The sequence below is a fragment of the Microcebus murinus genome, chromosome 5 (genome assembly GCF_040939455.1).
Source record: "Microcebus murinus isolate Inina chromosome 5, M.murinus_Inina_mat1.0, whole genome shotgun sequence".
In the NCBI taxonomy this organism is placed as follows: Eukaryota; Metazoa; Chordata; class Mammalia; order Primates; family Cheirogaleidae; genus Microcebus; species Microcebus murinus.
This window is the reverse complement of record NC_134108.1, coordinates 82126222-82140276: the sequence shown is the minus strand read 5'-3', so window position 1 is coordinate 82140276 and position 14055 is coordinate 82126222. Positions and strand designations below refer to the sequence as shown.

General features: G+C 32.9%; 1 protein-coding gene across 2 annotated transcripts in view; it reads left to right on the top strand.

Annotated features, from left to right (window-relative positions):
- The window catches only part of ADGRB3 (adhesion G protein-coupled receptor B3), a 682014-nt gene that overhangs the window by 616600 nt on the left and 51359 nt on the right, over positions 1-14055 (top strand). For both annotated transcript variants that reach the window (XM_012752559.2, XM_012752558.3), the window contains 4 exons: positions 2573-2639; positions 5347-5432; positions 11320-11418; positions 11738-11909. In XM_012752559.2, the coding sequence (XP_012608013.2) occupies positions 2573-2639; positions 5347-5432; positions 11320-11418; positions 11738-11909 (424 nt within the window). The remainder of the gene's footprint in view (positions 1-2572; positions 2640-5346; positions 5433-11319; positions 11419-11737; positions 11910-14055) is intronic.

Here is a 14055-nt window from a genome sequence, read left to right as displayed (position 1 = left end):
CCACAGTGATAAATCATGTTCATAATTAAGCAAATCATCAAATAGACTTCATTAGTCTTGGTTTGGCATTTGTGATGGCTTGCATTTTGTCACTGAGTCATTAATGGTAGAAATTGCATGAGTGTAGAATGATGTAAGGTAGCTTAAATACACAAAGGTTAAGAAATAAATGCTGTGTTAAGAATCCTTATTTCAATTCCCCATTTCTTAATAAGACCCGTGTATTTGCCTTTTTATATATTTCAGTATTTACAGTGCACATTCAATCTCAAGTACTTTTTTTTAGAACTGGATAGATCTTGACATATTTACCTTTTAGAACATGATTCTGCTCTGAGCAGCTAATTTCACTGATAATAATGTATATTGTTATTAACTAAATTTGTCATGTTAGTTCAAGTTTTGTTGCTATGTTAGAGTAATACATGCTAAACATTATAGATCAGAAGAATCAATAGATTCCGCATTGGAAAATGGATGGGCTATGGAAAAATATAGAATGTGGAGAAATGCCAGCCCATTTTATAGCTGTAGTGCTGATGAACTCTATGAGAAAATTTATAAAGTTTGAATTTGATATTTCAAATTTAAAACAATGCTTTTTCATGTTTTCCTTCATCTGCTTTCAAGTTGAGGAGGCAATCAAAAAATGGGGAAAGAGATGCACATCTTATAAAGGCACAAGTTTTAAAGTACGATGTTCTGTTTAATTGTCTTCAAGTTTGAGTGAGAAATCACTGCTAATTAGGCTTTCTGATGGTTTCATCCAAATTGCAAACATACTAAGAGATATCACTTCACCTGCCCATCCTAAAGAAACTTCTAAAGAATTTGAAGAGTTTCTGTTGTCAGAACATTTGGGTTTTTTTTAATGCAATCTATATTATTTTTTAAAATTCTAGTAGCATATACTGCAGAGCACTGCTTACTACAGCACTATTACCTTAAGTTATTAATTTTTACAGTAGTATAACTATTTGGGGATGAATCTAGTATTTGAAAGGCATTGTATTGGGATTATGGAAAGAAGTAGAATTATAGATGTTATGATTCCTACTTTCAAAGAGTTTGTAATTAAAGCCAAATACAATGCATTGAGTAATGTATTTATTTTATAACTATGCATTTTTTAATAACATTATAAACCCCTAGGGAAAAAATAACTTAAAAGATCTATTAAATCTCTGTTAGTGTACCTTAAATGATATACTAAATCTCAGCTAGAAGATTAGCTTACACAAAACTACAGTGGAAATTTAGTCACATTCTCAAAGATAATAAGCTAAGTGTTCTGCCAGACTAAAGTGTTTTTCCTCCAGGTATTTTATAAGAAAATAATAGCTATGAAATTGTCCACCTCAAAGAGTGGAAGTAAAATTTTATCTGTCTGTTGTTATTGCAAGGAGCAATAACTAAATGTAGGCTTTGAATATACACATATATGTATATGCATGTATTGATAATATTCATTTGTATGTGTACACATATATAGTTACTAGATACAAATTTTTAATTAACATATTTACATACAGTAACATTCACTCTATTAAATATACAATTTTGTAAATTTTGACATATACATAAGGCATGTAACCACGTGGCATCACAATTACCATAGAACAGTTTATTGTTAGAACAGATACAGAAGAGTCACTGCAACAAGTTGTGACTTTCAACTGCAGCACACTGATTCTGTGGACTGGAAAAAAGTAGTCAAAGGGTCAAATGTCAAAACACAAGTGCATAAAATAGTGGCATGGCTCTTTGCTTCAGTAGTGCCTCACACTTCCTTCCCTTGACTTTCCTGTATTATGCACGAGCAGATGCACCACCCTGCAAAGCCTCCAGTGTTGAGCACCATTCCCTCTTCACTTCCCTCTGCTGTGAGAGAATGAACATTTCTCCCCAAATGGGTTATCATGTCTCTATCAATGCAAACCTACAGCTCTTGGTGAATCTAGTCATTGAAACAAACACAGCTGCACTTATTTTTATTCAAAGCATATCTTCAGTGATTTTTCTCAGTAGTATGAGGAAAAAGTAAAATTAGAAGTAAAAAAAGCATGCAAATGTAGATTATCCATTCTCTGCAATGACAACTTTAAAACCAGTTTCTCCCAGTATCTCAATGGCCTCAAGGAAGAGCAGGTAAATGGCACGTCTAAGACTCTAAAAACACACTGTTCTTACTTTAATGTATATTTGAAAAATGCTGTGATGGACATAAGGCAGCATTTTATAAAATGTAAGTAATAGTCACCTTTGTAATAGAAGTAAATATAGAAATCTCACTACAAGGGTAATTTGTCTAAAATGTTATAATATAACTGCCTGAACTTAAGGCTTTATAATAAAAGTTTCTTTTCAGTGAGAGGTGCATAGTACTTCTCACTCATGAAATGCTCTAATTCTAGCTTTTTCTCCATCTTCTATGTATTTCTTTAATTAAATACCTTTGAAATGTGCCAAAATTCCAAGGCTAAATGTATAATCTAAGATATTTGTATCATGCTATAGCGGTTCTAATACTTATCACTAATTTTTCTTAGTTTTTATCTCATGTTTTTTTCAGCTGCTGGCTTTCTCTTGAAGGAGGACTACTCTATGCTTTTGTTGGACCTGCAGCCGCTGTTGTCCTGGTAAACATCGACATCAACTTATTTTGTTTTCTTAGCAAAAGAAGACTACTTTGGTTCAATTAGAGTGGCAATTTTGATAATACATTTCTTTCTTGTGTGGAAATTTTAAAGTTCAATGAACTATTACTCTGATTTGAATGTCAATTGCTGTTCAGTCTTTTATGACTCTAAAACATTCTCATTTTGAATACTGAAGAATATTCAACTTAGGAGTGTGCTATTTCTCTTACAGTAATTTCAGATCTGTGAGAAAGTTTGAGTAAATTTTAATAAATTCTTCCTCTTTAATGTATAGAATCTTATCACTTATCATCATTTTACAAACTTTATACTATTTTTGTATGATCCACAGTTATTAATAGGGAGATCTCTTCAAGGCTGCCATTACCAAATATCTAAAGAAAATATCTAATAGTGTTTCTCAACCTCAGTGATCCAGACATTTTGGACTGGGTATTTTCTTGCTGTAGAGACTGTCCTGTGTATTTAAGGATGTTCAGCAGCATCCTGTCCCTCTCTACCTACTATATACCAGTGGCATCCTCCAGTTATAATAATCGAAAATTTCTCCGGACCTTTTTCAATGTTCCCTGGGGGACAAAATCACTCTGGTTAAGAATTGCTGGCATTTGGTATACATAAGAATTTTAATTTTTCCTTTTTGGAATCACAAAATCATTGGTTAAAATCTTAAGTTATGGTAACATGAAAATTTTCCTAACAATTTGCCTTTCTCTTTCGCTCTCTGAATTTATTGATTACAATTCTTTCTTGTCCAATAAATCTTTGAAGAAAATAAGGAATGAAAGAAATGGTCTGAATTAATTATAAAGATTCATGTCACTGTGCAATTAGATTTCTAATTGGAAAATTATCCTGTGGTTTCTTGAACAATTTATTTTAAAAACTGGAAGCTAATAACATCTTTCTTAATAACTTGGGTATATAGCTTTTTTTCTCCTTTAAATTTTGCTCTCCTTCCTCTAGGCTGTAACAGAGAGCAGAAACTGTCCATGACTCACAAGAAAAATAAAACCAAGGCATGAGGCTTGGAGCGTAGAGAAATCAAAAATATTAGACGCATTTTTGTCTGCTGCATTGAATTTTTATTTGATCAATTGAATCATTTCCCTAAGCTACTAGGTTAATACACATATAACCTTAAAATGAAGAAACAAAGTGTGCCCATATAATTGAAACACCAAAGTATGGTCTTTGCAGTGGCGATAAGTTCCCTCATGATTAAGTTGTAGATCAATAGATCCATGGAATACATTTTTTAATTCAAATAATGAGAATTACAAAGATGAATAAGTATTCTCTTGATTAAATGGCATTCTGTCAGGAAACTACAAAGAGACACCTCCTAAGTCCCTACTTAAGAGGTGTGCTTTGGATCTTCCTTACATCAGCAACTAAATATATTTCAGCTTCATAGTCACAGTTTGCATTAGCAGGTGTTGGGTTTGCACCAAGATTCTGCTGCCCAGGAATCATGGAAGATAAGGGGCAAGAAAGGCATTAAAAAAAGAAAAGAAAATATTTTTCCATTATTATCTTGGTTTCCCCATTGGACTGGATTCCTTTATCAGGAAATGTTGATAGATTAGAGAACCACAGTTCCTCATCATAATGAGCTGTGACAAATAGACATCTCTCTGCAGCTTTTTATAATTTTACTTGAGAAAGAAAAATATGTGTAATTTTATTTCAGCTGTATCATGCAAAAGATCTTGTAAGTAAGAATCAGAGTCTTAGAAAATGTTAAGTGTTCACTAGAGCATATTTTAAGAATTGATGGTAGTGCCTGTTGTTTCAATGATTCTGGTGAGTTGCACAGGCTTTCATTTTTGCCTAGAAAACAGGATGCATCAGAATGCTCCCAATCCACAAAAAAGAATAACCATACTGCATTAGGAATTTAGGCATTCTGTCCTCCCTGCTGGGCACAATGACAAATCATCCACACCTTTGGTTGCCAGAGCTCACTCCAGCCTCACACTCTGAGATTCAAAATCTTTTGGCTCTAAGACAGAGAGAGAACACATTTAACCAATTGATTTTATTCAGGGGTGACTCAGAGTGAAGAATGCTGGATTGGCATAATATGGTGCCATTTAAGAGTTAGGCAACTGAAGGTTAATTTCCCCCAACTATAAACTGCAAAGCATGGAAACTAGATGTACTTAATGTATTTTAAAACTTTGCTCACACCTGTAATCCTAGCACTGTAAGAGGCTGAAGCCAGAGTATTGCTTGAGCTCAGGAGTTTGAGGTTGTGGTGAGCTATGAGACCAGCCTGAGCAAGAGTGAGACTGTCTCTACTAAAAATGGAAAAATTAGTATGGCATGGTGTGCCTGTAGTCTCAGCTACTCAGGAGGCTAAGGCAAGAGGATCACTTGAGCCTAGGAGTTTGAGGTTGCAGTGAGCTATGATGTCACCACTGCACTCTACTCAGGGTGACAGAGTGAGACTCTCTCTCTCAAAACAAACAAACAAACAACTTTGAAGTAGCACACCACTGTTAAATTACTGGGTATGCATTTATGCACTTATACAATGTTTGAGAAGTGCTACATATCACTACTAATGCAAGTATATAATTCTATAGTGGTTACAAATTGACTAAAGCTGGTTTTTCAGGAGAAACAAGGATCTGATTCCCTTCAATATCATTGAAAGGTCAACTTTGTTTCTGTTTGACAGGTCAACATGGTGATTGGCATTTTGGTATTTAATAAACTTGTTTCCAGAGATGGGATCCTAGATAAAAAGCTCAAACACAGAGCCGGGTAAGCTGCAATTGGTGGATTTTGAAGGTTCTTTGCCAGTGAATCCCATACTCCAATTCCAGATCATCATTGACTGCATTTGACTGTGCCTTGAACTTTGTTCTTGATATACTAGTGCATCTGGTAGATTCTGCCATTCAAGCTTTCAATGTGCTATTTTTAAGTAATATGACCCAAAACCTAAAAATAATATAGCAGATCATTGAGAAAATCTGAGCTTAATTTTGCATATTGCCTGTTTGTCTCTTGTCAGGTAAGAGTAAATGTGAAGGCTAGACTCAAAATAGTTGTCTTTAGGTAAAGTCTCAAAGTCCTCCTTGTTTGGGTCCAAAGGAGAGGAGGTAGATTGAACAAAATGTTGGTATTTGACAGAACAGAATTGGGACAAGCAAACCTAAATAGGGAAAAAATGCTGCATTTTTTAATTAATTGTATATATCAGAAAAAATTTTCACTTGAAATAATCACTTATCAAAAATAGTGAAATAATCACTATTTTTGTCATATATTAAATTTTTATGTTTTGACATTTAACTATAACTGGCTAGAAAGAGTTATTTATAATTTTTTTCTTGCACATTTTAACTACTTATAAAATTTAGAAAAGCATCTCCTTTAATTTTACTGTTATTACAATATAATCATATCTGATAACTTAATAACATTTCATATGAAGATTGATAGCAGATTTTTAAGGTTACATTATCACGTCATCCTATAAATTTGTGAAAACCTGAATGAAATATTAATGCCTTTGATTTTTCCTTCATGTCTTTTCTTATGTTTATAGCATTTTCTGATCTGTTAAACTGTATGTTCATTCAAAACTTATCCCTATAATTATTCTCCTTTTCTTTCATAATTTATAGTATTACTTAATAATCACTGTATTTGATCACCTACTGGTGAGAATTTTAAGTCCTTTGTGTTTTTATAATCTATATGATGATTTATAAGATAAGATAATCCAGGTATTTTTTCCATAGTAAAAGACGGTATTTAATGACTTTCAATATACAAATTTGACATCATTTATATCAAACATTAGAACTGCAATAATGTAATAAAAACATCATTGGAGGATCCTTCCTGAGAGGGGATCACTTCTCTCATTTATAGACTTTTTCCAATACAGATGAGTTTTTGTAACATCCTAAATAGAAAAGCTTGAACTTAGCACAGAAACTGAGTTTCTTTTTTTTTATTTTCACCTTTTTTTAAAATTTCAAAATATTAAGGGAGTACAGATGTTTTGGATATATGGCTTGAGTCAGGGCTATAAATGTGCCCATCTCCATCAATGAACCCAATGGGTTCATGGTACCCATTAGGTGGGTTTTTGTCCCTCTCTTCCTCCCCCCAGAAAATAAGCTTGCTACACTATTTGGACATCAAGTGTTCACACAATTACTCTTGGTAGTCTGCCACATGTGGTGAGGATTGGAGTAATAGCTTCTTCAGTTATCTCTGTCCAGAATATAATAATGTAATAATAAATTGATCATACTGAGTACTGGGTATAGAAACTCATCTCTGCTATTAGTGGGATAAAATTATATAATTTAAACAAAGAATATTGGGGTTTTAGTGGTTTGGATAAAGCTTTGAAGTCAAACAAAACCATATTCAATATCTAGCTCTGCAATTCACTAACTGTGTGTATATCTTTGGGCATGTTACTTTATCTTTTCACAACTCAATGTCTACATCTGTAAAATGGGGAAAATAATTTTTGCCTCATAGCGTATGTGATATATAGTGTTTATAAAGCATGCATTAGAGTATCTAGCACATAGCAAGCATTTACTCATCATTCTTATAATGAGTGAAATAAGGAAGCCAAACTGAGCAGGTTAGGTTGTTTTCAAAGGTCCTTATCAATCAAGAGTCTGTGATTCCACCATCCACATGACATGGTGGTCAGAAAGAGGTGAGAGCATCAAAATGACTATAGTGCTCGGGATTTATTAAATTCATAGTCAATATATTTTTCTCATTTAATTGTTTTATACATAACACCCAGTTTGATTCATAAAGCTCTTTATTAGAGGTAACAGCTTTAGAAGAAAGGGCAATATTGCCATCTTAAGAATTTAGAAGTTATCCATTTTACTCTATATATTAACTAAGAAATTATGATTTTTAAAACCTGTAACTATAAAAATATTCTTAGAAGTCACATATGTTTCATTGGCAAAACTGGGTCAGTGATTTTTGGTTCAAAGGCCACTGCCAGAGAAACAGATATGTTAGAAAAGCAGAATTCTGGCTACTGTCTAAAACATAAAAAGGCTATTAGCAAATTAATGACTTTAGTTTTTAAAAAATATTTCTAATATAAAATACTATTGAAGTTTAGGTAAATATAGATTGAAGTTTTTTCTCCGTTCCAAAGTATGATTGAAAAAAAAATGTTTAAAAGCTATGTTTGTTTGAATAATTTTGGTTCACAGAGAAGTAATGAGGACAGTAATAAAAAAAGACTTCTGTAAAGAACAAATAATCAAAATTAAAGAAACATTAAGCAGGAGGCTAATTGACTTGAAAATTGATCTCTCTAATTATAAAACCGTTTCAGGTTATTTGAATATATATACATGTTAAGCATTTCTTATGCAATATGTTATTATTTAGAATTGAATATTGTATCAAGATGTTTCTTCTTCCAATTTTTTCAATTTTTTTCCCTTTCATCTTTTTATAATTATTTGTTATAAATGACCATGCTTATAGTTGATACTCAATAAATATTTATAAATGAATGAATGAATATTTAATAAATAATACAACAGCTTGACAAGTTTTATAATACCCAATTGTATTAAATTTTTTCTAATACATAAAATATATTTACCAAGGGGGGATTTATTGCAAATAACAACAAATCTTATGTAAAATGCTAACTGGAAAGAATGAGAACAGGATAAAATGGCATGTATCTTTTTAGAACATCTTAAAAAGAAAATATAATTTTCTCTACTTTTCTGCAGCAGATCTTTCTTATCTACTATTTTAAACTGCTTTATCTTATCTACCTGAAAGTAAGATGACTATTTACTAGAATCCTTTATAAATTACATGTGATTTTTTTTGGGGGGGTATATTTCCATTCCAGGGAATATTTTAGAATATTAACAATCAGCCCATCAGATCATATTTTTTCTTAAAGGAAATAAAACTGTGAAGGTAACTCTAGAATTTGTCAATTTCAAGATCCATAGTAATAATGCCAGTAGGCATAACAATTTGGAAGAGTAGTGAAATGCCCTGGTAGATATATTGGTTACATTTAAACATATAGACAATTCAACTTTTTTTTTAACTGTTTGAACTTTTTATTTTATAAATGCATAATTTCCTCTACAACAAAGAAACAAGATTTTATTTTTCACTGCAGCAACTTGATTTAGCATCCTAGACTATGTGTTCTTCATATTATATTAAATTCTGTAGTAGTCATATAAACTTGGCAAGTAGTCAATATAAACTGGCAAAAAACATACGTCTCTCTAGATCACTAATCTTTCTTCTACTTTATTTACATTCAATAAGAGAAAGCTGGATGTGTCCAGTTAGCAGCAAGCACAGTTTTCAACAGTTAGCCCTGAATAGGGGAAGTCTATATAGGACTCAAATAAAGACAAGTATTTCAAATATTGCTTTAAAATTTATTATCAGACAAACTCATCCATAGATTAAATCACAGTTTTCAGGACTAAAATACTTGCTTACGTTGTGTACTTAAAATTATTTTTGGCCAGGCCCAGTAGCTCACGCCTGTAATCCTAGCACTCTGGGAGGCCAAGGCCAGCAGATCGCTCAAGGTCAGGAGTTCAAAACCAGCCTGAGCAAGAGCAAGACCCAGTCTCTACTAAAAATAGAAAGAAATTAACTGGACAACTAAAAATATGTAGAAAAAATTAGCCGGGCATGGTGGTGTATACCTGTAGTCCCAGCTACTCGAGAGGCTGAGGCAGTAGGATCAACTGAGCCCAGGAGTTTGAGGTTGCTGTGAGCTAGGCTGACGCCACGGCACTGTAGCCCAGGCAACAGAGTGAGATTCTGTCTCATAAATATATATATATATATATATATATATATATATAGTAATTTTTAGTAATATTTTTAGTAATTTTTGGCTTTTCAATCTTGTTTCAGAGCCTAAAGACAAAGTATCCTTACGTTGAGAAAGATAGCCACATTCATGTTCTAAGCTCAAGTCCCAAATTGCTTGTCTTTTGTGATAAAGGAAACAATAAATGACTAATCCATACCTTTTCAATATTAATCTGCTCAGATTTAACAAGATTAAAGAAACTCAAATGTACAGTTAGGGCAGAGGTGCTCGTTCCTATTTGTTCATCACAATAATCTGTGGAGTTTTAAAAAAGGACAGAAGCCTGTGGTCCCCTTAAATTAGTCTTTGCGATTGTGGCCAGATAGCTGATGTGCAGCCACTGTGGAGAATCCTAGTCTAAGTACTCCTTTGGGAGCAGTTTCAAACATATCAGCATGTCCATGGAAGCTTTGTAAACTAAACTGGATAGCCTATTGGTTACATATTATTTTGAAAAATTTGGGCTCATGTGGCCGATACATATGCCCTAAACTGGATCAGTAAAGTGAATGATTTAGTATTATATTCCATCTTTACACCCAACTTTGAAAGCTTTGATTTTTCTCATGGGGTCTGCTTATCAGTCTACATACTTAGTAGCTTTCAGATTTATTATCTCACATAAGCACTAGTCACAAATGAGTACACTTATTTAAAAGGAACCAGACATTCTAAATTACAAGCTTCTTACAATTTTGTCTCTTCTGCCACTTTTATTAGACACATAGTAATGCAACTCCACTATAATTTATTTTTAAAAACTTACAGGGCAAACATAATTTAGATATAGACACCCCATGGGAATGGACTAAAGAAACACACCACAGAATATTATTTCAAAATGTTTCGAATCTTAATTCAAGTAACTCCTTTTTGGTTTTTGTTTATGTTCTAATAAAACCATCATTTTCAAGGTACATTTTTCTAAAGCAAAATGCATATAAAGTTTCTCTGTGTAGCATGACTTTGTTTCTTTGATGTAGTAGATGGAATCTGAATTGTTTGAATTTACCTGTAAAATCCTCTGGACTAGAATAGACCATTTGAATGCTATAAGGTTAGAGTCTATGACTAATTTTCAGAAAGAATATTTTAAACTTAATGATTATATTAAATGTGTTTTATTAAAGCAGAAAACTATCACTCTTTTTATTATCAACTAATATTTCATCAAAGTTCATCAGCCCCTATATTCAGATCATCTTAAAATATGGACAATACATGGGTGCTATAAGAAAATTCAAAATATGAATCTGTTGAAATAAAAGCTACATGTTCAACAAATAATTGAAGACTCCGGAAATATATTCATTTCTATATTGGAATTCTGAGATAAATGTTTACATTTTGGAAGGTTTTAACTGATGTATGTGACTTCCACAAATAACAATGAAAATCCTTAAAGCTGAGAGTCTTCACATGTTTGATTATCAGGGGTCTGAATAAAGGGTTTTCACTGTATGTCTACACAAGCACATGCTTATGTTTAACTCAGTGTATTGGGAAACTTTGATCTATAGACACAAGGGCCATTTATGGTATAAATGATGGAAATATGCTTTGCATGCAACAAAAGCCCATATTATTAAAAGGTAAATGTTACAAAGATAATATACAGTATAAATGCATCTTTAACAATGAGCATTCATCTTTGATAAGTATAATTTTCTGCATGAAATCGTATTTAAAAGCTAACTTACAGCAGCAATTTTTTTTTTCGGTGACGATTCAATATTTTGTTCTTTTTGTGGGTGTTCTGTTTGTTTGCAGTCAGATGAGTGAGCCTCATAGCGGTTTGACGCTCAAATGTGCCAAGTGTGGAGTAGTTTCAACAACAGCTTTGTCAGCCACCACCGCCAGTAATGCCATGTTAGTCCCAATCATTTACATCTTCTTGTTACAAATCTTTTACAGTGCATGTGAGAAAATGCTATGATGAAAAAAAATATGTTTGCTAATACTAGAGCTAAGAGCATACTTAAATATTCATAATTGGCAACTGCTTTTATAACTATTATGGGATGGTCTATAAAAAAATAAATAGAACTCTCAAATGTTATCTGTTTTGTGGTTTCCAAGTTAATGATCTTGGTGCCACATATGAGAATGCTTTGTTGAATGGGGGTTTGGTTATGGCCTGGGGCGTAACGTGCAGCTACATTATGTTGTTTTCTGTGTCTCTCAACAGGGCATCTCTTTGGAGCTCCTGTGTGGTGCTGCCTCTCCTGGCTTTGACATGGATGTCTGCAGTTCTGGCCATGACAGATAAACGCTCCATATTGTTTCAAATACTTTTTGCTGTGTTTGATTCGTTGCAAGGCTTTGTTATTGTCATGGTCCACTGCATTCTTCGAAGAGAGGTAAGAAATATAATTCTTGAGAGAAAGAAGAGTGATGGTTGGAAGAGTATTTGTTTGCTAACAAGTATGATCTTTTATTTTAATATCTTGCTCTTCAGATTAAAGCTAGTCTCTTCCACTGACAATCACTTAGGTGTTAAAGCTGATGGGAAGCTTTAAGGGATAGCTCAGGAGGGCCCTGACACTCTGAAAATGACATATTTAAAACAGATGGGACTATGCAAGGGGAAACCTGGCCAGAGGTGCCAACAGGCAGGAAAAGTGGATTCAAGAGAGGACACATGGAGTGATTGGTGTAGATAAGTCTGTTAAAACAACTGGTGGATAAGAGGGTCGAGTAACATATGTTTAAATGACATACTTCATAAACATAGTAAACCCATGTTTCTTCACTCAGCAAATCCTCATTCCTCATATTAACTAATTTTATTTTAAATAGAAAATGTTGGATAGTAATGAATAATTCATTTGTCTCTGTACTAAGTTGGGGTTAACGTTACTAAAGATTAATGATTTTCATGTGGACGTTTACTCTCAATAAATACTAAAAATGTACACAGTGGGGCATGATAGGCAATAATTGTCCCCAAGAACTGTAGACCTACAGTCATAGCATTTGTCTGGGTCATGATTGAGGTTTACTGTCAGCAGGGAGGGAAGGAAGAAGTTGGCTTTCATGAGTGGAGACATTAACCAGCTCCAAATTCATCCAGAGCAGTAAGAGAATTTCAGAGTTGAGTTGTTTCGGGATAAAATGTTGTTTTCCAACCTGTGTGCAAATTATTCTGAATGCTTACAAGCACTGACACGGTGTATACAAGGTTTATGAGTCATTTTAGCATTTACTCTAGGGATGAGTGGTGACAAAAACACACACTGACACAGTGCCATGCTAGTGATTTTGAGAAAATGGTCTATTCTGTCACTTTACATTATCTAGCTTGTTTGAGAACTTTATTATGATGTACACATTGTAAAGAGACACTTGTGCATATAAATGCACACCACAGAGTTTTCACAATGGCGTGTGGAAGGAACCAAAAGCTTTTACCTGATTTGTCAGATGGGGAGAACAATCTGAGCTATTTCAGTAAGATACAGATGTCAGCAATAAACCCACATGTCTATTCTAAGAGCATTCAATGAAGAAAAACAATGAAAAGAGTTGAAGAGTGACTTCACATTGCAAGAGGAGGGGAGTATTCCTTCATTTAAAAAATATGGTGTAGTTTACAGTTGCCAAACCTTCATCACAAATTTCTAGCTAGAACATCAGCATTGAAAACTTCCAAGTATGGAGTTGTTTATAAGACAAAGGAATAAAAGTTAAAAGGAAATTGAATAATAATTTAGCTTATGTTCTTCTCCAACTATAATTATCTTGTGGGGGTCTTCTGTATTAATATTTTCTACAATATATTTAAGTAACAAAAATATTCTGAAGAGTAGATGGATAATGCATTTTTGATTGACAATTAAGGCTGAAATGTTGCAGGTTTTAAGTAAGACACATAATATACTTACATGCAGTTTTCAGAAGATATTAATATCTTAGGTGCTAAAGAATACAAAAGTACTGTATCTCTAAATAAGCTTCTCTTTTTCTTTTCAGAAATAAACTTCCCAAGTAGTCTTAGGCTATTATCAAAATATTCAGATTTTGTATTGACATATTATGATGGCTAATTATCAAAATTTTACCGCTCACATAAAGAAAAATATTTGGCACAAAATTCTTGATTTCCATCAGAATTTTTCCATACTTGCTAATTGGACTATTAACTGTCAAAAAGATCATTTAAGGGCAATTAAATCAAATCATATAATAAATGTTTCTACTAAAGTAGATGTCTGTAAATATATATTTCTGTATCAATGGAGAATAAAAATATGGATGTATCTATTTTGCATTTGAAATTATTAGTTCAAATTGAATAATTTTCTAGCTGATAAATTAACATCAAAATGCCATACATTCTTTAGTTCCAACACTGAAATGAAAAATCACATGTTCCTTTTCTTTTCATTGAACCTTAAAAATAACTTGTAGCATTTATATTCATAAGGGATATTGGTCTGTAGTTTTCTTTTTTTGTTGCATGTGTCCTTTCCTGGCTCTCTTTTCAAGGTGATACTGCTAGGTCAT